General features: G+C 37.6%; 1 protein-coding gene across 5 annotated transcripts in view; it reads right to left on the minus strand.

Moving 5' to 3' along the window:
* Positions 1–11,892: 11,892 nt before the first annotated feature.
* Positions 11,893–26,640, minus strand: part of LOC127453300 (MAP7 domain-containing protein 1-like) — a 65,803-nt gene continuing 51,055 nt past the window's right edge. For all 5 annotated transcript variants that reach the window (XM_051719598.1, XM_051719596.1, XM_051719599.1 and 2 more), the window contains 8 exons: positions 25,746–26,028; positions 21,888–22,068; positions 19,198–19,302; positions 17,201–17,251; positions 17,017–17,086; positions 14,820–14,889; positions 14,259–14,482; positions 11,893–12,422 (listed from right to left, as the gene is read on the minus strand). In XM_051719598.1, coding sequence (XP_051575558.1) covers positions 12,412–12,422; positions 14,259–14,482; positions 14,820–14,889; positions 17,017–17,086; positions 17,201–17,251; positions 19,198–19,302; positions 21,888–22,068; positions 25,746–26,028 — 995 coding nt within the window. In that variant the 3' untranslated portion in view covers positions 11,893–12,411. The remainder of the gene's footprint in view (positions 12,423–14,258; positions 14,483–14,819; positions 14,890–17,016; positions 17,087–17,200; positions 17,252–19,197; positions 19,303–21,887; positions 22,069–25,745; positions 26,029–26,640) is intronic.

Genomic DNA, 26,640 nt, shown 5'->3' on the forward strand with positions numbered 1-26,640 from the left:
ACTCCTGACACTGGCTTAGAGTGGGCAAGAAGAAAGAGGAAGGTGTCTGTCCCAAAAATATGGAGTGCAAGGCTTCCAGCTTTCCAAAACAGCTGTGCAGACAAGTGACACCATTGTCAAATCATGGAGCTCTCTCCCATATGAAAAAATCTTTAAACCCTGTACAAAGGTTTGATGCTGGGTTTATTCAAAGTTCATTTTTGCCATAGCGTACATTACATCCTCTTTCTCATTTTCTTTAATCCCAACCTTTGATTTGAAAAGTTTCATATGACACGCTTTCATATCTTTTCTCAATCAGGAGCAGTTTAAAACAATCAGGAACAATCCACCCTGTACAATATCATCGACCCTTCTTATTTTTTGATAAATAATAAATTATACATAATAAATAATTATTAAATCAAATGTTAAATATACTATCTAAACATCTTTTCTGCAACACTGCAAAACATGAATCAACTTGCGGACCTGCCGGACCAATTTTTGTGCGGCACATCGGTAATTGTCCCATTCTTCCTGATTAGCCACTCCGGCCCTTCCTGGTACTCTCTATATTATGCTAAATGTGATCTTGGATGAAGGCATCAGATGAAGACCACATGTCTTGGACTTCTTTCCATTTACAGCAAAACTAAAAGCAAAACTTTTGTAAACAGGGCATAAATTGCCAAAGTCATTTTGCAATCAATAAACTCTATTAAGTTCCCCTTGAAGGAACCTCTTGGGTAGTTGGACAAAGAAGAGTCCCAACTGAACAAACTTCTATTGATCATAAATTATATTGAAAGCTGTTTGGTCTTGGTTAAGTTGCATAAATCAGCCTTAAAAGCACTTTAGACCTCCTTAGCCATGCATAGGCATTCATCATTTTGTATTTGTTTGTAATGCTCTATTCGTTGTCAGAATCTTTCAGTGCTTTCATGTGGATCTAGTCTTAAATGGTGTCACTATATTTTATTTGGAGGGAAACTGGTTTAGTATAATAGGCAAATTTGGTTTCGTTTTAAGAACAAAATTGGTGTAAAAATCTGCAGCAGTAACCTTCTGTCAAAAAGAAATGATGGTTAGCCGACAACTTAATTTGAACAGATTGATCCAGCCCTCCTCAGAGATCTGACAGCCTCACTCCTGGATTGAATCAAGTTCAAACAGCGACATGTACACGGCATCCACCACTTTTACTGTGTTTCATGCCAGACAGACATTAATGTTTTATATATCACATAACCATGTAGTAATGCATATTTTTGAATAATACAGTGAAATAAACACTTTGAAAATAAAAGGTAGCCTACTTCATTTCAGTCGATTATTTTCTTCTTTTTTTTAAAATTTGACAGACTCAAAACTAAAAGATTATCTGTAACAAATGAATTAGTCTGGCATCAGTACAAAAGCAACTGCTTCCCAGTGTATACATTTCGAGTTGAAAACAAGACTCAAAACAGTAATGCATTACAAATATGTCAGGATGAGCAATGTGCAATGCCATCATTGTGACCATGTGACTGCACGTCAGTTGTATTCATGCCCTACAGTTTCATAGAGCCTACAACAGAAAATTGCTCCCATTATAATCGATGAAGCTGTCTGCACTAGAAGTGCCTGCAACACAGTAGAAAATAGTTTTATTTATGGTTCAGACTTTTAAAAATGTGCCACGGATACACAATAGTATAACTGGAATAGCTATGATCTATAAAAATTGACGGTATATACCATCATACTATTCAGCCCTATTCCATGCATGTGACTTTCTTTTGCAATACAAAATGAGCTCCAGGGGACATTGAATAAAGATGTAGATATGTTTCTCATAGAGCAGTCTGGATCGAAGCTGCAATAAAGTAAACTGTAAACCCCCCCTAGAACTAGAAACAGCAATGTACACATGCTACAAGAGCTGGTGGGAACAGATGTGATAACCAAGGACACTGGGAATGTTAACTTAGATTTTTGAAAAGAAGTGGGTGGGATTGTTGGCATTTTGATTAGAAGCTAAGGCTTCTCTCCATCGTGCTTGTGACTAATGCGGATAGCCAGCCAAGCAACCCGCGATAGAAATCTGACTCATAGCCGAAGACCTTGTAACCAGTGGGTGTCCAGGAGACAGTTTATTTATAATAAGTTGTGGCATGCCAGTGCAGTACGGAAGTAAGCTATAACAAAGCCCTAGGGGCCGTGGAGGAGATAAAGATAATACCCAGAAATATATACAAAAGGCAGCTGCTTTCTGCTATCATACCACATAAAGCACACAACTATGATGTTCTGTAAGCCTCAATGACAAAATGGGCAAAGTTCCTTTGTGCCTGTACGGATGCCTGTGAATACTGTGTCCTTCACTTAATCTCAAAATGTTCAATAAACTTTGAAAAGCTCTATGCCCACAGTTTCGACCGTGGTAATAGGTTCTCTGTTAGGCCTGTTAAGTTGAGGTGAGATAATTTTCCATTCCTAACCTGAATAAATTAATCTCTTTAAAGGACACAACCATTTGTTTGACATATTCTGAGAATTACAGGAAGTTTTGGACCTGAGCATGCCATTCCACCATAAAAAATAAAAGAAAAAACAGAAAAAGAAAAAAGTTAAAACAAAAACTCAATATGAGCATGGCAGCCAGACCAGTGCTTGTATATGTGGTTTAATTTCTTTTGCCAAGCGAACTTTTTTCTAGTGCTCAGTGTTTGCATTCTCATGGCTCTCAGTGTCATAACCAGGACTTTTATGAAGGCCAGCAGAGACTTTAATATACTGTAAGTCCTGATGTCCACAGCTGTGTGACTGAAAAGGATATTGCAGTCTGAATTTGTAAACAATGACTGATAAAAATCAACATCCGTAGCTCTAGCCATCATCCTTACCCTAGATCATCTTTTATATGACAGAGTGAATCTGGGACAGATTTAGACCAGTCCTGCTACAGTAAGGAGAATTGAATTTTGCCAAAGCATGCAAAATTGAGAGGATGAGATTGATTAGACAGCTGCCCAAATTTTAAGGTCACTGCAGAAATCATGTTGATGTCACTGGGTGTCATTCACTAACCGTGCATATGTACATTCAGTATTAGTGCGTTAAACTGATGTGTTATCGTTTTCACACAGAAATCACGACTCACTGGTAAGTTCTTACTTTAATTTATTCTAAACTTCTAAATGTATTCTATAACCACATTTACGCAAAAATCAAACGTAGAAATTAGAATTATCCGGATTCACCAACATTAGGACAAGAACAAATGTATGCACGTGATGTACGCACCTTTTCTGAATCCAATGCAAATGTTGAGTGAGAACTTTTTCAATGCACAAATGTACACAACCTATATCCATTTATTACTAAACAAGACTCACTGTGCTAATAATTTTGTGGATGGTTTACAATAAAACCAATACAACAAAAGTATACCGGATTGGTAAATTCAACAGCAACAGTCACACATTTAAGAGAATGTAATAGCAAATAACTAAATACTGTAGTCATATCGTCAATAATAAAAAAATTTAGCAGAGCTGTTCCAGAGCTCCCACTGTGTAATGTATGTAAGCTGTTTTGAATTGGATCTGGCTATTGTAGTGTGGTAGGTGATACTCACAGCTCCAACACAAACACCCCGACCTTTCCACACACTGTCCACAGTTCTCAAGTGCCTCTTCTCAAGTGTCTTAGTGCTGTTGGTTTCATGTGAACATTGACATGTCTGTGCCTCTGATTCAGAGAAACTAAAAAATGTTTTAATCAAATTAATTACATGATGTGTCGATTAATTAATTGAATTAATTGCATATAAATATTTACTGCAAAAGCCCCACAAATAAAGGTAATTTAGAATATAATAAATAAAATAATTATAAAATATAACAGTATATAATAAATGTAATTTAGACAATTCAAATACATTACAGCATATATTGTAGCAAGCATTTAGACAATACAAAAATGCAAAAATGTCTTTAAAAGTACAAATATTGTTTGTTTTACTTCCATATCATTTAATGTAACCTTATTATTGGCCTACATCAACCTGCTCTATTTTTAATTTTTTAATGTACTTGACAGCCCTAGTGTAAACGGATATGATTTTAGCCAACAAATCCATTGGATCAGTTAAAAGTCAGAACAGTCTTAAGGTCTGTTCCAAATTTGGTAAATGTAGATTGAAAGCTGTAGGAGATGTTACAATTGATCATTTTGGTCTTGGTTGAGGGATTTTGAAAAACCCTAAACCAAGTTGGTAGAGTAACAGTATGTTAGCTTTGTCAAGCCAACATAATAATAAAGAATAAGTAAGTGTTTATGTAATGTTAACATTTGGCAGTTTAATGTAAAGAAGTTGTTTTATACCAAAGAGATGTACCAAGCGGCGGTAGAAGGGTGTATGCAAGTTTGGTGTCAAATTAAGCTGATTGGTGGAGTTAATCTGTACTGAATCATAGTGTGCTCAGAGTTCATCTAGGCTAGCCAGTAAAAACAATCCAATGCCACACATGATGGTTTTCAACTGACCATAATTCTTGTTCTTGCTGTAGCCTTTTAAAACACCAGAGGTGGCAAATGCTCTCAATATAGACGATACAATAAGAGACACAGCTGTTGTTCTCCTGCTGTGACATATCACTCTCTAGCCAGTGAGCAAAACTCAGTCCTGGTGTTATATGAATAAGTGACTACTTTGACTATCCAGTTGAAGACACAGATGAATTTGAAATACGGTGTTTGTTTGAGACAAGCATCCTTTGCAGTCAACTCACTGCGTGCAACTCATTCACAGTTTTTACTTATTATGTGAGAGCTGATGCTTGTATCCTACAACTGCTACTTTTTATTTATCTTTCATTTTCATCGAAATCATGAACAAACAGTATATAATATTTAACAGATCAGCAGTTAATGTACATTCTTATATGAATATATACTGTATATGAACATACATGAATCGATGAGATTTAAAGGGACAGATCACCCAAAAATGATCATTGTGATCATTTATTCACCCTCATGTCATTCAAACCTGTATGACTTTCTAATGGAACACAAAATGAGATGTTTGGTGGGATGATAGCCTTTATCATCATTCACTTTCATTGTTCAATACAATGAAAGTGAGTGACTAAGGCTGTCAGTCCCTAACATTTGTATATTGTTGTGTGTAATTATGTGTATATCAGACGTTTAAATTTTGCTGTGTTAATTTGATGTTATTGTAAATTGGTATATGTCTCACCACTGTCATGACTGCTATGTTGATCGGAACTGCACCCAAGAATTTCACACACCATTGCACTTGTGTATATGACTGTGTGACAATAAAGTGGTTTGATTTGATTTGATTTCTGCCTAACATCTCATTTTGTGTTCCATGGAAAAAAGAAAGTCATACCGATTTGAAACATAAGGGTGAGCAAATAAAGACAGAATTGTCATTTTGGGTGAACTATTTCTTCAATTATTTTCAATATACATTAACTAGTAATCTGTTCAGCATTATATAATGTAATAATGTTTTTTTTAATGTTATTAATAAGTTTCTATAGTTAGAGCTATGGTTCAGTAGGTAGTGTATGTGCTCACGGACAAATAAGGAGCCATTGTGCTAGTGAAGATGGAGATTTGAATCCGATCTGCATCATGTCACTCCACTTTCTTGTCTGTTATTCACTTAACTGTATGATAAAAGGGAAAAGCTGTTTAAAAAAAAAAAAAAATAAAAAAAAAAAAAACATCAAAAAAAGGCTTTCTTTGTCAGCTGTTTGATTTAATCTAAAGTTACGAGTCATATTTTGTCCTCATCTGACATCTGGTCTTCATTGCCATACTATCATCTTTATGACTGATTCGTTAGCTATTTTACAAGTTTATTTATGAGTCTGCCTAACAGAGCACCACATTCTGCATTTGGCCACTAAGCATGATTGTCATTAAATGTGAATCACTCAATATTTTTTCCACTCATGAAGAAGGCACAATGACTCATGAGAGTAAGAGTACGGACCCCCAAAGGTATAATTTAGGTCCACAAAGTACCAAGCAAAGCCACATTTTTGTTGAGTTGCTTGATCACAAGGGCACCATTGCCCAAATGTATTTAGAAAACAAGACCACAGTTTATCAAGCGGTTGCCCATTTACCTCCAGCTCTCTGGTAAACACAAAATTTGCCACCCCCAGGGCTTTTACCTCCTACTATCTTGGCTTTTTCTCCAAACACCTTATTGGTAATTTGAATTGGAAGGAGAACACCAGAAAGTCTAATGCTGAGTGCAAAGTTCTTTAAAGACATGAATCTCACCATGAGAACTGTAAAACAGGCCTGCTTGGAAAGTACACAGGACTAAAAAGCCAATAACAATTTCCAATGGGCTTATTTTGAGCAACAGCCATTCTTTGCCCTCATGTCAATGTGCCATCATACGATAACAGCTGTGGGAAGGGGCCTTATTGCCTCGGAGATAAGGGAGTTGAGAGTGAGTGTGAGTGTGAGTGAGAGAGAGAAGGGCTGGGGACAGTAATCTGTTTGAAGTCCTTTGATGGTGTAGAAACTAGTAGTGCGATGCAGTGGCTGTAAACACACCCCAGAGTCTGACCGCATGATAACCCTTATGTTTCATAAAAAGCGATGGTCCAAATGACATGTTTGCATTTCAGTTACTTTTTTTAGAAGATATACTGTATTTGGGTCAAAAAGTCCAAGGGTCAATGTCAAACAACAGCTGGAGTAAAAAGAAACTATATACTGTATGTAAACAAGGTACATTTTCTGAAGAAAATGAGTGGTGGTGGCGCAGTGGGCTAAAGAATTGAACTGGTTCAAACCCCACAGCCGCCACCTTTGTGTCCTTGAGCAAGGCACTTAACTCCAGGTTGCTACAGGGGGATTGTCCCTGTAATAAGTACACTGTAAGTCGCTTTGGATAAAAGCGTCTGCCAAATGCGTAAATGTAAATGTGAATGGTACTTGCTGTGGCAAAACTTGGCACCTCAATGCCCCAAGGGCCTCAGTACACTGCCCAGAGTCAAAAGAGCCCACCCCCCATTTCTCTACAATGTTCTGCCTCTGAGATATGCGCCCTCTGCTTACTTGTCAATGTTAAGTCTGTGGGCTTTTTCGCTTTTTGTTTCACCCACTGGGTTAAAATTGGACCCGGTTCACTTATAGAAGTCGTAGCACACCTCTACTCATTAAGCCAGTGGATTTGACATCTCATTCACAGGTGTATGACAAACAGTACAGGACAAATTAGATGCCAAAATTTGTACGGAAGTAGAACTGGGTTAGGGGTTTTGTAAAATCTGTAAACAAAGGTCAGAGCAATAGTAATAGTGGCGCCTTGCTAAAGCTAGCACATCCAACTGTTTTTTTTTTTGTTTTTGTTTTTTAAGTACACTACCAGGACGTTGCTAAGCAGTTGTTAAGGTGTTCTGAGTGGTTTTTAGCATGTTGCTATGTGGTTACTTACTGGTTCAAGACAAAAGAGCCCAACACAAGTCTCTATGATATTTTGGTGACTAAATATGACTCTGTTTCCTCCGTCAGTATAATTGATTTTTAATTTTTCTGCTGTTTTATTGTCCGATTGCTTAGAAGTCATAGAACATCTATGCTTTAAACATGCTTTAAAGAGGCACTCAGCAAGTTTTTAGCTGCCTCTCATTCGTACCAGTAGTTTTGGACTCTATACTGACACTTACCATCATGGATGCACAAAGTTTGTTTACTAACTGCTGCTGCTTCACACAGAAGTTTTAGGTTTGAATCCAAACGTATGTTGTTGCGCACTGAACAGTGTCCGGACTGCCTCAAGTTCTCTGGCGACTGTGTAATGAAGATGCTTGCTTAGATATAAAAATGCTAAATGTATAATGTCCACAAAACAACAATTAAAACGTTATTATTAAAACAACCTCTCAGCTAGAGACAAACTTTAAAAGAATGTAGGGTTAACAACAGGGTCAGCTAGGGTTAATTGTAAGGTCAACTATAAAGCTGGTGCTCCTCTAGGACAACTATAAAGCTTCATGGGCTATTTTAATACCTGTTAAGAACATTTCCTTTTTATCTTTAAAGTAAATCTCATAGGTTATACTGTGTTAACTTATCATCACTGAATGTTAGCAGAGGAAATCCAGACTGGCTCTGTAGAGATAATAGGCTGTACATCAAAGTGTTAAAAGCTTTATTGTGCATTTCCCCATCTCACACCCAAGCTATTCCAGGACTGTTTGAGTGGCATGACCTTATGCTAAAACCACCTCTGTCTTGTTGCTTCTGTCACATCCACGCCATCATATACCTTCCACTGTCCCTCATTCTATGTTAATTAATTCATCACCGTGGCTTTGCCTTCATGCTATAACTCACTGGTCACTGACATCTTCCTAAAAATAGCCCCTCTTATTTTCCCTGCAGGCCAACACCAGCGGTACCCGCAACTGGAGCAATCCCCACGGCAACAACATAATGTTGAAACAAACCGTTCATTTGTGGGACCCTATAAAGTTACAGAGAATGCTGGGCAGGAAAATATAGCCAGTTCCATACTTCAAATTCCTCTTTGAAATGGAGGCAGCAAAGAAAAATAAATCTTGGCAACAAGTCTGAATGACTTGGGGTGAGAGAAAACTGATCGGTGAGATGGTGCATCCCTGTTGCTTTGCTGCCCTCTGCTGAATATGAATATGGCAGATGTCTCATAAATGTACAATAACAAACAGTAACATATCTACATATTTTACAAACCTCAACATACAAAATAGCAGTATTGACTTCCATTGTTTCATACATTGGAAGTGAATGGTGTCATTCTGCCTTGCATCTCATTTTGTGTTCAACAGAGGAAAGAGTCGTATGGGTCTGGAACAACATGAGGGTGAGTAAATTATGGAAGCTGTTCATTTTTGGGTGAACTATCCCTTTAAGTAAGAGACTTGTGAATTTGTACATAGAATGAAAGGATTCCTTAAGGTGTACAAATGAAAATGAGAATTTGACCTCAGTTGAAAGGGATGCCTTGGAAGACATCTGTGAAAGCCATTATGGAGTCCCACCAATATCCTTGTCTTAACAACGTAAAAAACAAAACTGTAGAGCTGAAAACTGTAGTATAAAGAGAAGGTTAAATATAGTGTTTGATATTACAAGTCATTTTGTGAGATGTGATCAGTTAAGCATGCTCTGGTAAAAGTGAGAAAGGGAGAGGCATAAATCTTGTTGGTATTAGATGCCACAGTATGCAGATGGCCAGAGCTCTGGAGCATGTGCACAAAGGTCACAGGGATGTACATTTGGCAGGGAGTCTGGTATAGGCATGTAGGCTTGCTGGCCTTCTGAAAAAGCATCAGAGGAGTCAGCTGAGCCATCTAGGAGCTGGTTAGTTTTCCCAAAGGGATATGCATTACCTCTATATCATGCAGATCATTCAAATATCATACAAATTTAGACAGAAAATAATCATAAAAACACATATTTTACATATCTTTGTTCTGTATAATACACTCTGTTAGCTTTGACAATTGATTGGTAAATGAACCGCTGCTATTTAAAATTTTAGAATAAATGGTTATACTTTAAAATAAGGTTCTATTCAGTAACATTAGTTAAAGGGATAGTTCACCCAAAAAAGAAAATTCTCTCATCATTTACTCACCCTCATGCCATCCCAGAGGTGTATGACTTTCTTCAGCAGAACACAAATTAAGATTTTTAGAAAAATATCTCAGCTCTGTAAGTCCATACAATGCAAGCGACTTGTGATCAGACATCTGTAGCTCCTAAAATCACATAATGGAAACATAAAAGTAATCCATACAACTCCAGTGGTTAAATCTATATCTTCTGACGCGATATAATAGGTGTGGGTGAGAAACAGAACAATATTTAAGTCTTTTTTTACTCTAAATCTACACTTTAAACTTTCACTTTCAGATGTGAAAGTGAAACTAAACGGGCATCACATGTAACTTTCAGATGTAAACGTGAAAATGAAAGTGGAGATTTAGAATAAAAAATAACTTAACATTCTCACCCACACCTATTATATCGCTTCAGCAAATATGGATTTAAACATATGGATTATTTCTGTTTCCTTTATGTGATTTTTGGAGCTACAAATGTCTGATCACCATTCACTTGCATTGTAATGATCCACAGAGCTGAGATATTCTTCTAAAAATCTTTTTGTTCTGCTGAAGAAATAAAGTTATAAACATCTGGGATGGCATGAGGGCGAGTAAATAATGAGAGAAATTTCATTTTTGGGTGAGTTATCCCTTTAATGCATCATAGGTATCATGAACTAACAATTAATTTGTTTTTAAAGCATTTATTAATCTTGTTTTGTGATCGTTATAAATATACCATTGTTCATTGTTAGTTCATAATGCATTAATTAATATTAATGTACACTTTTAATGTTAAGAATGTAGAAGCATATTTATAAATTCATTTTAACTAAGATAAATCTGGTAAAAGTTTTGATCCATGTTATTTCATTATAACAATTTTTAACATGCACAATTTATAGTAAAGTGTTACCTAATTATAATGTTGAATTAAATTAAAAGGAGATATGCAGAGAAATTTTTTTCCCTTTTAATAGACTCAGAATAGTGCCATTATGCCTTTGACACACAACCAAATATTTATGCAGTAACACATATATTCAGGATTTGCAAATATTTTAAATAAGCCAGACTAAATTTCTTTAATTAGAGACAGGGAAAACCAAATCCCAAATTAAGCTAAATATGAATGAATACAGAAGGACTATCAAATGGATAGAAATTGCCATCATTCAGAATTAGAGAAACTGCCACTGGGTGTGTCTGTTCTAATTCATAAACGGGTATATACATTATCAGTCCAAAGTTTTGAAACACTTGACTGAAATGTTTCTCATGATCTTAAAAATCTTTTGATCTGAAGGCGTATGCTTAAATGTTTGAAATTAGTTTTGTAGACAAAAATACAATTGTGCCACCATATTAATTTATTTCATTATAAAACTAAAATTTAGTTTATAAAAAAAAAAAAAAAAACGTTTTTGAAATTGATGACTCGGACCAAATAATAAAGAAAAACAGCCAATAAGTGCCCAACATAGATGGGAACTCCTTCAATACTGTTTAAAAAGCATCCCAGGGTGATACCTCAAGAAGTTGGTTGAGAAAATGTCAAGAGTACATGTCTGCAAATTCTAGGCAAAGGGTGACTACTTTGAAGATGCTAAAATATAACACAGTTTTGATTTATTTTGGATTTTGTTTAGTCACAACATAATTCCCATAGTTCCATTTGTTATCCCATAGTTTTGATGACTTTACTATTATTCTAAAATGTGAAAAAAAAAAAAAAAAAAAAAAAACTATAATAAAGAATAAGTGTTTCAAAACTTTTGACCGGTAGTGTACTTCAGACAAATTGCATTTCATCAACAAGCAGAGAAAAAAAATTATGGTTTGGCTTTGACACGGCATACAGTACATCGGTGACAGCAAAATGCTTTACAAAAGTAATGCCAAGCCATAGCCTTTAAGTTGCAGTTGCAACAGTAATAATCAAATTCAAATTAGAGGTCTCTCATTAGCATGCAGGATGATGGTAAGTCTCTTTTTCATATTATTAAATAGATATTATTATTACTATTAACAAGTAACTCAGTAGTAATCACTCAGACACACTGAACAATAGTGCAATGGCCCTTTAGGCTTTTAAGTGATATTACACAAAATATACATGTCTGTATATATGTATACGTGCTTATGTGATTTAATCTGTTACAACACTATGGTATTAAAAATGTTCTCACTATGAGGCATACTGAAACATTAAAAACGTCTCTGATCATCACTAACATAAAAAAGTAGAGGTCTTCGAAACAGTGGAAATAGGCACTCCCTTTTCTTTGTTTTATTCCACAGATCGTCTCCTGCCATCATCCAATTTACATTATTCACATACAACTGTACCAAGTAGTTACAATTTGCTTCAAGTTAAATAACTAAACATAAAAATAAAAAAAACTTCCAAAGCACTTCTGTGTTTAACCAATAACAGCATTAATCATAACAAGGATTAATAATATATCTCAAAAGCCTTTTTTTTGCATTGTAGCGATCAGAAAGAGGCATGAATTGGTTAGACTGCTGAGTTGATGAATGGTGAGTCTGGTGCACATTGGTGGGATTTGTTTAGTTCAGCTTGATCGTTGTGTAGCTTCCTTGTAATTTCTATTATTTGCCATAAGAGAGGCTTTGATAGTGGGGTTGCTCTGTACAGTCTAAACAGAAGTCAGTTTTTGGGTTTGGCACAGGTCTATTCATAATGTGCTTCTTTCCATTGGGTCCCTCAGGCAGATGGTGTTGAGGGACACACAGATATAAGGCTTCATTCAAACAGTTCACGACCTCAGAGTACCTCTGGAGGACATAGAAACATTATGGAGGTTAGAAATGGATATAAACTCAATGCATGACAAAAAACAAAAAGAGGACCAGATAATAAAAAAACATAAATAAAAAAAAGAAAGCTTTTTAGACTCGCTGCCAAGAACAAATTATGATGCTAGAAAATCCTTCTGATGGTAGCTGATTTTATACAGGGTTCCCAAACCTTTTGAAGGAATTTCCATTACTTTTCCAGTCATTTGTGAAAACAGAATAAGGATTTGTAAAAACATTTTATTGAGATTGCACTCACAAAGTGTAATTTCTAGATGATTAAATATTTTAGAGGAAAGCTTGAACTAGCTTGACCACCTTAAGGCTAGGGTATACATAGTTTTTCTGTGTGCCCTTCCGTCTCGCACATGGTCAAGTGCTCAGCCTTTCAAAGTTAACTCTTCTGACCAGGTGCCCATACAGAGGTTTTCGAAGCAGGCACACTACGACTGCTTTGTGATGCTCTTTCAGCCTTTCATGTCTAAAAAAAAACCTCGTCTCAGCATGCCAAAGTTTATGTTGGCCTTTAGAATGGTAAGACCTTGTTTTACCAAAAAGGTGTACAAGAAAACTAAAGTGCTTCAAAATACTTTGTGCTGAGAACAAGAACTTAATCTGTGTAGTCACATAATACTGCCCATAATAATTCTATACTTCACAAGAGAGTTGAGCTCCAGATATGGCAAACCCAAGATTCTGGATATCATCTCAGATTAAATATATGCGTCTCAGTTTACGAGAGTTGGCATGCCCTGGGTGAACCCCCTTGTGTTTTCTTTGCAGATGATTTAAGGCTGAAGAGCTGTCAGCAGGCTGACAGGTGGAGGTACGTGCTGAGGGGAGCAGGCATAAGTAATGCTGACCAGGCCAATGGAAGAGGGTGAGTGGGGGTAAAGAACTAAGCCGGGGTTCCTGTTTCCAGTCTTAGTGCCAGTAAGTCCGGATCAGGTCTCCTCGACACCATTCCTGGAATCAAGTTTAGTGCCAAAGCCTGCCAGGTTCTTCACCCCGTTACCCGGCCTGTCACCCAGCAGCCCTCACTAGGGATTAAACACATGGCCACCATGACGCCCACACCAGAGACAACATTAATGACTTCCGTGTGCAAAAAGGAGGAAAGAGGAGCAGAATGACTCTTCCCAGCCAAAAGTAACACTAATCGTTAATTTAAGATTGACAGTGCAAGTTTTCGGGCAAGAGAGCGAAACCCCATTTAAAGAGGCTCAAATGTATCACTAAAAAAGACTATTAACTGTTCATACCGGAATCAAGAGGAGAGATGATATTTAACACTGAAACATGAGAAACTAAAAAAATCTGACATGTCAGTTTTTGCTGTCATCATAGAACTAAATTTGTAGAAGAAACAACTTCCGCATATCCCAGTCTGGGGGTCAGGAATTGGTTGGTCAGCATGATCACCTGCTGGTATATGCTGGAACAACACCATTTAGTGTCAAAAAGCATGTTTCCCCATTGATGGTCATACAAAAAGGCCATTCCCCATTGATGGCCATTCACTGTGTTCTGACGAACTAGATTTTTTAGATATTATACAAGATGTTTTACCAGTAACAGATTGTTTTGGAAGGCTCTTAAAAGCATGAAATGGATGTAAATTTTTCTGTTGCCATTGACGAGTGACCAGTCATAAGTAACAACAACCGACTAAATTATTTTGCGTGGTTGTTGTTGGTACATCAAAAGGTAAAGAACACAGGGTTCATTGCCAATACTCTGAAAGTTTGGGAATTCTGACGGAGCCCTGTTCTAACGTGCTGTTGTGGTGTGGTTGCAGTACCTCCAGAAGCTCACCTGCCACATGCTGAGGTTTAATTGGGTCCGATTTCTTAAGGAATGTTTCCCCACTCTCAAAGGCCATGATTGGCTCATCGGGCGTGTCAGTCTCTGACTTCTCCCGCCCACTGCTATGATTGGCCAGTTGGATGATCTCTTCAAAGTGAGACCCCTCCCCTTTGGCTGACAGGCCATTCTCATGTTTGGTAGACTGTACACCATTTACCACAAAGACTGACAAACTGAAAGAGAAAATAGGCATGGATTACTATAGATGGTGCAAAAACTTAAAGGCTTTCTATAGTCTAGTAAGCCTATACTAACCTGTACTATGCACCTACTGTAACTAAGAAAACTAATTATATAATAATTGTCTTTTGTCAAATGGATTGATGGAGTAATCAATCTTTTCACTATTCTTAAAGATTTAAAAAGGAATTTTTAATTCACTATAGGTTCAAGTAATGTTTTCTTTGTGTATGGTAAATGCTTGCTTCACCTTGTACTGTGTGTTTGTCCTTTAAGAGTTGGCTAATGCAAAAAAATCAGCATTTCATTACTCCAAAATGTAGAACTTACCTTTCCTTCACACCACTTTGAAACTGACCATCTTGTTTCAACAGTGTGCTTGGCTGGTAGTCAGCGGATGCTAGAGGCAGAAATAATTTCATGTTAATAGGTTTTCAAAATGGCAATCTCTAGTTCCTTTGCCAGATAGTTGTGGGATTGTCACAATAAACAATTCAGCAACTGGACTTGTTTAACAGATTCCCATCATGTTTACTACTGCTAGTTGCTGATAAAATCTTAATACAGCACATAATAACTGTCATAACAAAGTTTGCTCTGAAAATGCTCAGTGTTTAGTGTTTAGCAAGGAGGAAAAGCCCTGACTTTTGTTGTACATACAGTACTGTGCAAAAGTTTTAGGCACTTAGTGAAGATGTCTTATATCAAAAATAATGCCATAAATATTTTTCATTTATCAATTAACATCATACAAAGTCCAGTAAACATAAAAAAGCTAAATCAATATTTGGTGTGGCCACCTTTGCCTTTAAAACAGCCCCAATTCTCCTAGGTACACATAGACACAGTTTTTCTTGGTTGTTGGCAGATAGGATGTTCCAAGCTTCTTGGAGAATTCACCACAGTTCTTCTATCTATTTAGGCTGTCTCAGTTGCTTCTGTCTCTTTATGCAATCCCAGACTGACTCGATGTTCAGTGGGGGGCTCTGTGGGGGCAATGCCATCTCTTGCAGAGCGCCCTGTTCTTCTATTCTAATCTTTTCTATTGCAAAAATAATGTTTGGGAGTCTAAAATGTATTTTTTGTATTGACACACTAAAGCTGAAGATATAAATAACCATCATAAACAAATGTTTTTGTGAAACATCTTAAGTGTCTAAAACTTTTGCACAGTACTGTATGTATTCCAAGGAGTTAGCAGTAACAATACTTGCTTTTGGAAAAAAGTAGACTTGATAAAGGCATTCATCCAGTCGCCTGATTGAAGAAAAACTACTCAGCGTCTTAGCACAAAACCAATGTGGTGTGATAAATTCACCATGCTGCCAATTCACATACTGTTACAGAGGATACTAGGAGATCTTGGTTTTGAACAGAAACAGCATTTAGATCAGCGTATAATGCAAAACCTACAGATTGTGTGTGTAGAGTTTTTCAGGGGTGGGAGATCTTTGCACGCTATACCTTTTCCGTGGTTGTGACTACATGGGTAACAAATATAACCTTTGGAGTGCCTTTGGAAAATACAGTACTCCAGATACAACCTCTGGCTAAAATCAGTTTGTTTATTGTAAGAGAATATGTTTCATCCTGTCTCACAATGAATAGTCAGCGCATTAATAATGTGAAAGATTACTATAACAATTTAAAAAAAAAGTTCAGAACTTCTTAAAACTACTTCAAAGAGTTCTCATCAAAACAATACTCCAAATGCAGCAATGACAGCTTTGCAGATCCTTGACATTCTAGCTGTCAGTTTGTCCAGATACTCAGGTGACATTTCACCCCACGCTTCCTGTAGCACTTGCATAGATGTGGCTGTCTTGTCGGGCACTTCTCACGCACCTTACTGTCTAGCTGATCCCACAAAAGCTCAATGGGTTTAAGATCCATAACACTCTTTTCCAATTATCTGTTGTCCAATGTCTGTGTTTCTTTGCCCACTCTAACCTTTTCTTTTTGTTTTTCTGTTTCAAAAATGGCTTTTTCTTTGCAATTCCTCAAAACAATGATTGACTGACGAGTTTCTAGAGAAAGCTGTATCTTTTTTTTTGCCATTTTTGACCAAATATTGACCTTAAGACATGCCAGTCTATTGCATACTGTGGCAACTCAAAAACAAACACAATGTTAAGCTTCATTTAATGAACCAAATAGCTTTCAACGGTGTTTGATATAATGGCAAGTGATTTTCTAGTACCAAATTAGCAATTTAGCATGATTACTTAAGGATAAGGTGTTGGAGTGATGGCTGATGGAAATAGTGCCTGTCTAGATTTGATCAAAAATGACTTTTCAAATAGTGATGGTGCTGTTTTTTACATCAGTAATGTCCTGACTATACTTTGTGATCAGTTGAATGCCACTTTGGTGAATTAAAGTACCAATTTCCTTCTGAAACAGCAAAATCTGTACATTATTCCAAACTTTTGGCCACCAGTGTAAGTATTATCAATACATAATGACATCCATACTTATTCCATAATCAACTGATATGAACATCAATTAAACAATTTTAATGTCATACCTTTATTCATCTCTAAATCTGTTATGGAATCTTTGCCATTGACTTCAGATGAAGGAGATTTTGTGTCTTTCTGCATAAAGGAAAGATAAGAAAAGGGCAAAATTAGATTCTGAGCACTACAACTGCAAAGGGAAATCAGAACTGTGCTAATGCTGCAGTGAGGTAGTTGAGAACCGTACTGTACCTTTTCTCCTGCATCTGTTTTGCGTGTTCTCTTCATAATCTCCTCCAAACGCTAGTGACAATACACAGAAAAGACAAAAATGATCAAGAAAATTTTATATAAATTGGTTTTAAAACCTCCTTTTTAAGGAGGAAATGTACCGATAGAATAGGACAGAAAAACACTGCAATGTGCAACGCTCAGGGCTAATTGCTTCTGAGGACATCATGTCCTCCAAAAAACACCACAAGGCTGAGGACAGCTGGGTTGATGCTTTGTTGTTATCCTGATAAATATCACTTGTAGCAGGACGTGCTGTCCAAGTGGGTTAATACCACTAGAACAAAGTAGATGAGGGACTCAGGCCACTGTCCTCCAATAAACAGGTTTAAAGTGAGGGAGAAGGTGGTGTAAGCCAAGGTGTTGTTCCATGAACTTCAGTAATTCTTGCTTTCCAGTAGTTAGATCACCTTGAAAAAAGTTATTTTTACAAACCCATCTCTTCTGCTGTGGACGTCTATAAGCCACCATGGGCATGTTTGACAACTAAGGAGTAGGGCTGCAACTAACTATTATTTTGATAATCGACTAATCTAACGATTATAAGAACGATTATTCGACTATTCAGCCGATTTTTACAACGACTAATCATTAGCTCTCAACTGACTATTCAGCTTGTGCCCAAATTAAAAGGTTGTATTAAACATGCTTACTAACAGTAAAGAGGACAAAATCATATTTTAAAAGTACCTCTAAATGACATTCCCTAAAAAAAAAATTAAAAAAAAAATAAAAACTATTTATCAAGTGTTTTTGTCTTGTTTTTAATTCACAAATATCTAAAAATCCTTAAAACATGATACATTTACTTTAGAAGCAACATATAAGATGTTAAGAATTGCTTTCAGAGAATGTATCTTGAATATAAGTGTATTTTCTTTTTAAGTGTATTTTTTCACTTGTTTATACTTCTGCCAGTGCAGTACAGACAAAATATCTTCTAATCAAGATATAATCTCTGAAAGCAAGTCTAAATATCTTATATGCTGCTTCTGAGGTAAATGTATCTTTAAGGATTTTTAGATATTTAAAATTATTTGAATTTTTATTATTATATTCAACATTCTCAGATAACAAATTCTTCTTCTGCAGTATAGCTCCCAAAGTAAATGTATGTTATTTTTTTGGAGTTTTAGATATTTATATTGGAAAACAAGCCAAAACAAATCAAAAACGTATTTTGTTGCTGTGTAAAATGGGCGAAGACTACTCTCTCACCTTTCTGTTCACCTTGATCCATCTTTAACTCTCACAAAAAAATAAAATTCTCTCTTCTTAGTAAAGCTGCGTATTGCCGATTTTCTTCATGATAAGAAACACACAGTGACACAAATATTATGATTCAATATGCCGCGAGTCATCACGTTATAATCTAGCTGCAGGAAGTGCGAGTGAGGGATGAGCAAAATGCCAGTTTCAGAGTTTATACTTCTTTACATGACCTGCTTCCTTATTATTTGAACTTTAATAAAGGATGCATTAAATATATAACACTGGGGAGTTTTCTTTTAAAGACACTCGACACGCAAGTTTTGCTTAAGCAGAATGACAGCTCCGGCTCCACTTTATTTCACAACGAGAGAGCTTCTGTATTTACTTATTTTGTATTTTTGTCTAATTCCCTCATACTTTGCGATCACCTGAAGCTGTTTGGAAAGTTTGGAGTGCGTCTGGACTGTGAACTGTGTCTTCTTCCTCTCCTCAATCAGGGGCGAGCTGCGGTGCTCCTCTCGCGTGCCATCATTAGTTTAATATAATCTCATGTTACGTTAGATGACATCAAATGACTAATCGACAATGAAAGTTTTTGTTGACAAATTTTGACAAACGTTGACTAATCATTTCAGCCCTATTTAGGAGTTCTCAGTTTGCGTAGATATATAAACAATTGCCTGTAATTAGAGTTTAAAACAAAAACAAAGTCAGTAGACTCTTTGGCAGTTAAGGACCCATCTTACCTTCTTTCTCTCCAGCCTCTCTTGTTCCTCCTTCTGGAAATGTTTCTCCCTCTCCAGGCGTTGTCTCTCAGCCTCTTCCCGGGCCTTTGCGTCAGCCTCCTCTTTCTACAGACATAATGATCATTCAATCAGATTGACACTGACCGTCCAGAGCACTTAAAGGAATAGTTCACCCAAAAATGAAAATCTGCTGATAATTTACTCACCCTCAAGCCATCTGAGTTTCTTTCTTCATCAAAACAGAATTTAAGATTTTTAGGATTTCATTTCAGGCCTCCTCCTCTAAACAATGCAAGTGAATGTACTCCATTTTTTGACAGTCCAAAATGCATATTTAGGGTGCATCAAAATAATCCACACGACTCCAGTCAACAAATAAAGTTCTTCTGAACCCAAACGATTGATTATGTTTAGAAACAAAACAATACTTATATACTTTTTAACTACAAATGTTCGCTTCCGTACATCTCTGTGACGTGCGCTCATGAGAGGGATGACGTAAATTCGTTGGTAAGGTGGAGGAGGAGGCAGGAAGCATGTCATTGTTTACAAGAGAAGGAGCGCTGTACAACATTTTAATTGTCTTTGCTGTAGATTTGTATTTGTATAGATGTATTGTTCGTTTGGTGTGTGTATCCTGGATGCTTCAACCTTCAGAAACCCTGAAGAAAATGCACGGCAGGAAAAATATTAACTTTTCATCGATTGCATATACATGATCATGAGCGACTGAAGCTCTGGCTTATCGCGCTGAACCTGGATATCAGTACACACCTACATTCTCTCAAAAACTGGAGGGTGTGCAGTGAACATTTTACCCCTGAGGATTTCAGACCATACAAAGAAACAAAGGGTCGATATCTGAATTCATCGGCTGTGCCTGTGCTGTTTTTCAGCGAACTCAGGTATGTGTGAAAACTTTGTCATTGTCACACCTCCCTCGGGCTCTGCACCTCCCTCAGTGAGATTTCTAATTCACCGCATTTCTAATTAAAACTGATATCTAATTCACTGCACCTGCACTCAGTTCACTCGCTCATCACTGCCTGCAAAAATAAGTTTGTGAAGCTTCTCTTCTGTGTGATATCACCTGTACCATTGATCTCACTGTGTAAACCCTGTAAATCCTGTGAATCTCAGTAAACGCTCTCGCACTTGGTTTCACTAACTACCACTTGTGTGGTTTGAATTCCTGACCATCATATAGCCTATATGTTTCTGCTAAAGAAAAAGCACAAGCTGATAATGCAACGGCATTGCTCCGAAATAAAGGATGGTTATTTACTGCAGTAATGTTTTTTAATTTTTTATTATTATTATTTGCAAATGATTTTTTAATTTTTATTTTATATTGTTTTGAAATTGTTTCGGTTTGTGAATGGCGCTTGGTCTGTGGTCTGTGCAAGTTTCTCTTGTAAACAATGACGCACTTCCTGCCTCCTCTTCCACGCGTGACCTTACCAACGATCTTATGTCATCCCTCTCATGTGCGTGCATCACAGAGATGTATGGAAGCGAACATTTGTAGTTAAAAAGTATATAATTATTGTTTTGTTTCTAAAAATAATCAACCGTTTGGGTTCAGAAGAACTTTATTTGTCGACTGGAGTCGTGTGGATTATTTTGATGCACCCTAAATATGCATTTTGGATCGTCAAAAAATGGAGTACATTCACTTGCATTGTTTAAAGGAGGAGGCCTGAAATGAAATCCTAAAAATCTTAAATTCTGTTTTGATGAAGAAAGAAATTCAGATACATCTTGGATGGCCTGAGGGTGAGTAAATTATCAGCAAATTTTCATTTCTGGGTGAGCTATTTCTTTAAATTAGAGGCTTTGTCTGCAGCCATTCATTCAGCTCACATTTAAAACAAGATGATGGTCATTTAATTCCAGCGACAAGACGAATCATGCCTAATGTGGAAAACGACAGCTGTCCATGTGAAATCAGGCAGCAAAATCAGGTATCTTCTCTTAACTTTGCACTATGAGATCATTAGATATTATCTACTTAATGTAATAATTTTGAACACAAGGTGGTGGTAAAACCTAAAACGTGCTCTTGCTGCAGTGGCAGTTGCTGTAGTGCCATTCATATAAGAGCCTTTAATAATACTGGTCAATAATAACTTTAATATGCAGATACATTTCAGTCTTATCATGATGCAATCAGTGAAGTGTAAGAGAAAGGAGGAAGTGTGGTGGAAGTACACTGTGTACCCATTTATGCTGTTATCTTAGTGCTTCACAGCTGAGCTGTTCAACCAGCTTCAAAATTTAGCAGGTGACTTTATCCAGAAGATGGTAAAGATAAAATGGCCACAATGCACCAAGAATCACCAGCAACAAACTATTTAAAACTAAATTTCCTCAAACTAATATAGGAAAGGTTTGCAGTAGATCACTTTGCACACACATACTACCTATGCATATTTATCCAGGTATCGGATCGGTGCATCCCCAAACAGGAGACAAAGATAGGGAATAGGATCGGGACACAACCTAGGCCAGATTCGAACTTGCGTCGACCACATGAGCACCAAGGCTCAACGTGTCTCGAACATTTGCTTTAACTACCAGGCCTCGGCCCTGATTCACTCCATCACCTGCATCTACAGCACGTTTACACAATGAATGGAGTGTTGATGCTAAGAATACTGGCAAATGTAGTTGTTTTTTTGTTTTTTTACCTGTTTCTGAAGGCGGTCGTTCTCCTCCTGTTCGATTCTGGCTCTTTCTTGTGACTCCTTCTCCTCCTGCAGGCGCTGGGCCTCCTCCCTCAATCTCTCTTGCTCAGCCATGAGCTGCGCCTCCTCCTCTCTGCGCCTGCTCTCCTCTGCCTCCTGTGCTAGCCTATCCTCACGCTGGAGCCTGTGTGACACCCATATATATGATAAACAAAAACTTCCTTCGGTACCATTAACCACTCACCTTTAGAAATCTTTTAAAAATGGAAGTGTGAATGCAAGTGGACTTCAGTGTTATCTTGCAAAATTCATCATGATAAAATCTCTAAAACTTTAGATTCTTCTTTTTTTAATTTTTTATTTTTATTTTATTATGGTGCTTTTTGCCAAATTTTACTGATCGGCAGCAAAGAGAGACAGCAAATAAAGCGGCGCGAGAATAGAGTGGGACGGGAACGTGATCTGGACCGAACTTGAGTCCGAGTTTCCCGCATGAGCAATACGGCTCAATATGTCGGAGCGCTCGCACTGACCACAAGTCCACTGACAAATGCAAAATGACAAGTGACAAATGCAAAACTTGAAATGGACCCAGAGTATGAATCTGTGAATCTCTTTAGCTGTGACCAAAATATCTGCACCCTTAATTACCATCAGCACTGAAGCATACAGTGTGGAACTTTCATGACACTGCTCCCAGAATCCCTCTTGTCTCATAAAGTCACTACACTCATAAACTGTCACCAAGAACTCCTGATGTCAATAGCCCCACACCACTGAGGCTATTCCTGGAGCTCACACGGGCTGATGGAGGAGAACATGTTTATCAGTCTGAGTTAGAGTGTGGCTTTGCCATTAGGGACATTAAGGGTCAAAGTTTCAAATGTTAAAGTACAGATAAGTTGGCACACTGCTTTCCCAAAACTGCTAGAAAGAATAAATTCAAGCAATATTGTAAGCAACAGGTTCTCTACTTTTCTGAGCATTTTCATAGTCATTTTGGTTGAGCACCTGTATGATTTCTTTCCTTGGATGTGCAGGTTGTATACATTTTTCATAAAGTTTATTAAAAATTATTAATTCACAGCTTTTGCTTCTATGACAGAAAGTAACAGGAAATTGGGAAAGATAGAAAAAATGAGGAAAGGGACCGGTAGACTTTACAGGCCAGACTCGAACCTGTGTCACCCATATGAGCACCATAGCACGTGTGTTAATTGCTTTGCCATTGTTTTATAATTATTTATTTCATTGCCTCAAAAACAATACCTACAAGAATACAGCAACAAGCATATTTCATCTGTTCGCCTTTTATTTTTTGTAGTCATCTTATTTTTGGATCATCCGTCATCTACTCCTTGATAAACAACACAGGGTTCGTGATGGCACATACAGTTGAAGTCAGAAGTTTATATACACTTAGGTTGAAGTCATTAAAACTAATTTTTTTACCACTCCAGACTTCATATTAGCAAACTGTAGTTTTGGCAAGTCGTTTAGGACATCTACTTTGTGAATGACACAAGTAATTATTCCAACAATTGTTTACAGACAGATTGTTTCACTTTTAATTGACTATATCACAATTCCAGTGGGTCAGAAGTTTACATACACTAAGATAGCTGTGCCTTTAAGCAGCTTGGAAAATTCCAGAAAATTATGTCAAGCCTTTAGACAATTAGCCTGTGGATGTATTTTAATGTATTTTATTTTACTTCAAACTCAGTGCCTCTTTGCTTGACATCATGGGAAAATCAAAAGAAATCAGCCAAGACCTCAGAAAAAAAAATTGTGGACCTCCACAAGTCTGGTTCATCCTTGGAAGCAATTTCCAAACGCCTGAAGGTACCACGTTCATCTGTACAAGCAGATGAATACCATGGGACCACGCAGCCATCATACCGCTCAGGAAGGAGACACATTCTGTCTCCTAGACATGAACGAAGTTTGTGTGCGAAAAGTGCAAATCAATCCTAGAACAACAGCAAAGGACCTTATGAAGATGCTGGAGGAAACAGGTAGACAAGTATCTATATCCACAGTAATACGAGTCCTATATTGACATAAACTGAAAGGCTGCTCAGCAAGGAAGCAGCCACTGCTCCAAAACCACCATAAAAAAGCCAGTGCACATGGGAACAAAGATCTTACTTTTTGGAGAAATGTCCTCTGGTCTGATGAAACATAAATTTTACTGTTTGGCCATAATGATCATCGTTATGTTTGGAGGAAAAAGGGTGTGGCTTGTAAGCCGAAGAACACCAGCCCAACTGTGAAGCATGAGGGTGGTAGCATCATGTGGGGGTGCTTTGCTGCAGGAGGGACTGGTGCACTTCACAAAATAGATGGCATCATGAGGAAGGGAAATTATGTGGATATATTGAAGCAACATCTCAAGACATCAGCCAGGAAATTAAAGCTCGGTCGCAAATGGGTCTTCTAAATGGACAATGACCCCAAGCATACCTCCAAAGTTGTGGCAAAATGGCTTAAGGACAACAAAGTCAAGGTATTGGAGTGGCCATCACAAAGCCCTGACCTCAATCCGATAGCAAATTTGTGGGCAGAACTGAAAAAGCATGTGCGAGCAATGAGGCCTACAAACCTGACTCAGTTACACCAAAATTCCAGCAACTTAATGTGATAAGCTTGTGGAAGGCTACCCAAAATGTTTGACCCAAGTTAAACAATTTAAAAGCAATGCTACCAAATACTAACAAAGTGTATGTAAACTTCTGACCCACTGGGAATATGATGAAAGAAATAAAAGCTGAAATAAATAATTCTCTCTACTATTATTCTGACATTTCACATTCTTAAAATAAAGTAGTGATCCTAACTGACCTAAGACAGGGAATGTTTTCTATGATTAAATGTCAGGAATTGTGAAAAACTGAGTTTAAATATAGTTGGCTAAGGTGTATGTAAACTTCTGAGTTCAACTCTATCTGTAACTTTAAGAGCAATTGCTCACTAAAAAGCATGTCACTCACATACCATATCAGATTTCAAGTAATTTTAAGTTAATTTTGATTTGGATGTGACCAAAAGTGTGGTTGTCCGTGTCAGTTAGTTGTTTTCTGTGAAAATAGTTTCCATCAGTTTGTTCCATTCATAGTGACCTGCAGAGACACGCAGTGAGGACGAGAGCATGAGAGGTGGGCACTATGGCACTGATTGACTGATAGCGTATTGAACAAATCAGCAACAACCGGAGCCAATGTCTCCACTCACGTTACTATTTGCTGTATTAAGCGATTACCCGATCTCACATTCACGGCACGCTTTAGGAGATGAGTAAGATTGAATTTAGCTGAAGGTGCTGGGTGTCACCGTTTGACAGAGTGACTGCAGAAAGATGACTGCTATACACTTTATTTGAGCTCACATTTCGTAATATTTTATTTTTTTATTACAGTCGTTTATTTTGCTCACCCGCATTTTGCGGAGGCACTACTTCCTTGCCTACTTGGAGAAATTACGACTGATTCACATTCTTTTTCTTAGACTCTGTCAGTCTAATTTTGTCAAAGAATAAACATTTCTATGTTAAATTCTTGGGGGCCGTTCACACCAAACACATCATTGCACTAAAAAAAAGCAAGACGCAGCACAATGAACAGAGCAAGACACAGGTGTCTCAAGACGTGTTCTTAACAACTGAAGTTCTTTACATGACTTGACATGGCAAATAAAAGCTCTGAAAAAACAGCGAGATGCGGTGCAGCGAACAGAGATGTCCTTCTAGTGCATGTTTACATAAACAAAAGGACTGAAAAACAGCATGTACGGAAGCAAAAACGCATTCGGTCTGAACGGCTCCTTAAGATGGTAAGAACAGTCAATGTGCTTGTTGCGAACCTCTCTCTCTCCTGTTGTTCTCTCCGTTCTTGCTCTTCCCTCTCTCTCTGTTCACGGGCCTGTCGCCTCTTTTCGGCCAGGATGCGAGAGGCCTCCTCTGGGTTGTTGGTGCCCGCCATGGGCTTGACTGGAGAGGGAGCTGGAGAGGCAACCTGTGGGAGGTCAGGGACAAGAGGGGACTCCTCAGGGGCGGAGGGCGTGGAAGCCGATGTGATTGGTTTAGTTGCGACAGGGGGCGTGTCTGTAACTGATGACACAATAATGGAGGGGATGGGAGACGAGGCTAGAGGAGACACAGAGAAACGGAAAGGGTAAAATATGAGGACTGGAGAGAGGAAACAATGACAGATTTGTTGTCTGTGAAAAGGCTGAGTGATTCTGAATGATGCTTGTGAGGGCTTGATTTAATTTAAGCATGTTTACACTGATACAAACAAAGCTAGAGCATTGCTGCTCCAAAACATTACACTTTCTAGAAAGGCCAACTGTTACATAATAACTGGAAATCCAGACTAAACAGACAAGTCCTTCATGCAGTCTGCTGGAGATCAGCAGTTACAGAAATACTCAAACCAGCCTGTCTAGCACCAACAATCATCCATGCGATTATCTAATCAGCCAATCGTGTGGCAGCAGTGCAGTGCATAAAATCATGCAGATACGGGTCAGGAGATTCAGTTAATGTTCACATCAACCATCAGAATGGGGGAAAAAATTTAACCTCAGTGATTTGGAGCATGGCATGATTGTTGGTGCCAGACGGGCTGGTTTGAGTATTTCTATAACTGCTGATCTCCTGGGATTTTCTAGAATTCTAGAGTCTAGAGAATTTACTCTGAATGGGGCCAAAAACAAAAATCATCCATTCAGTGGCAGTTCTGTGGATGGAAATGCC

This window comes from Myxocyprinus asiaticus, chromosome 15 (genome assembly GCF_019703515.2).
Source record: "Myxocyprinus asiaticus isolate MX2 ecotype Aquarium Trade chromosome 15, UBuf_Myxa_2, whole genome shotgun sequence".
Lineage (NCBI taxonomy): Eukaryota > Metazoa > Chordata > Actinopteri > Cypriniformes > Catostomidae > Myxocyprinus > Myxocyprinus asiaticus.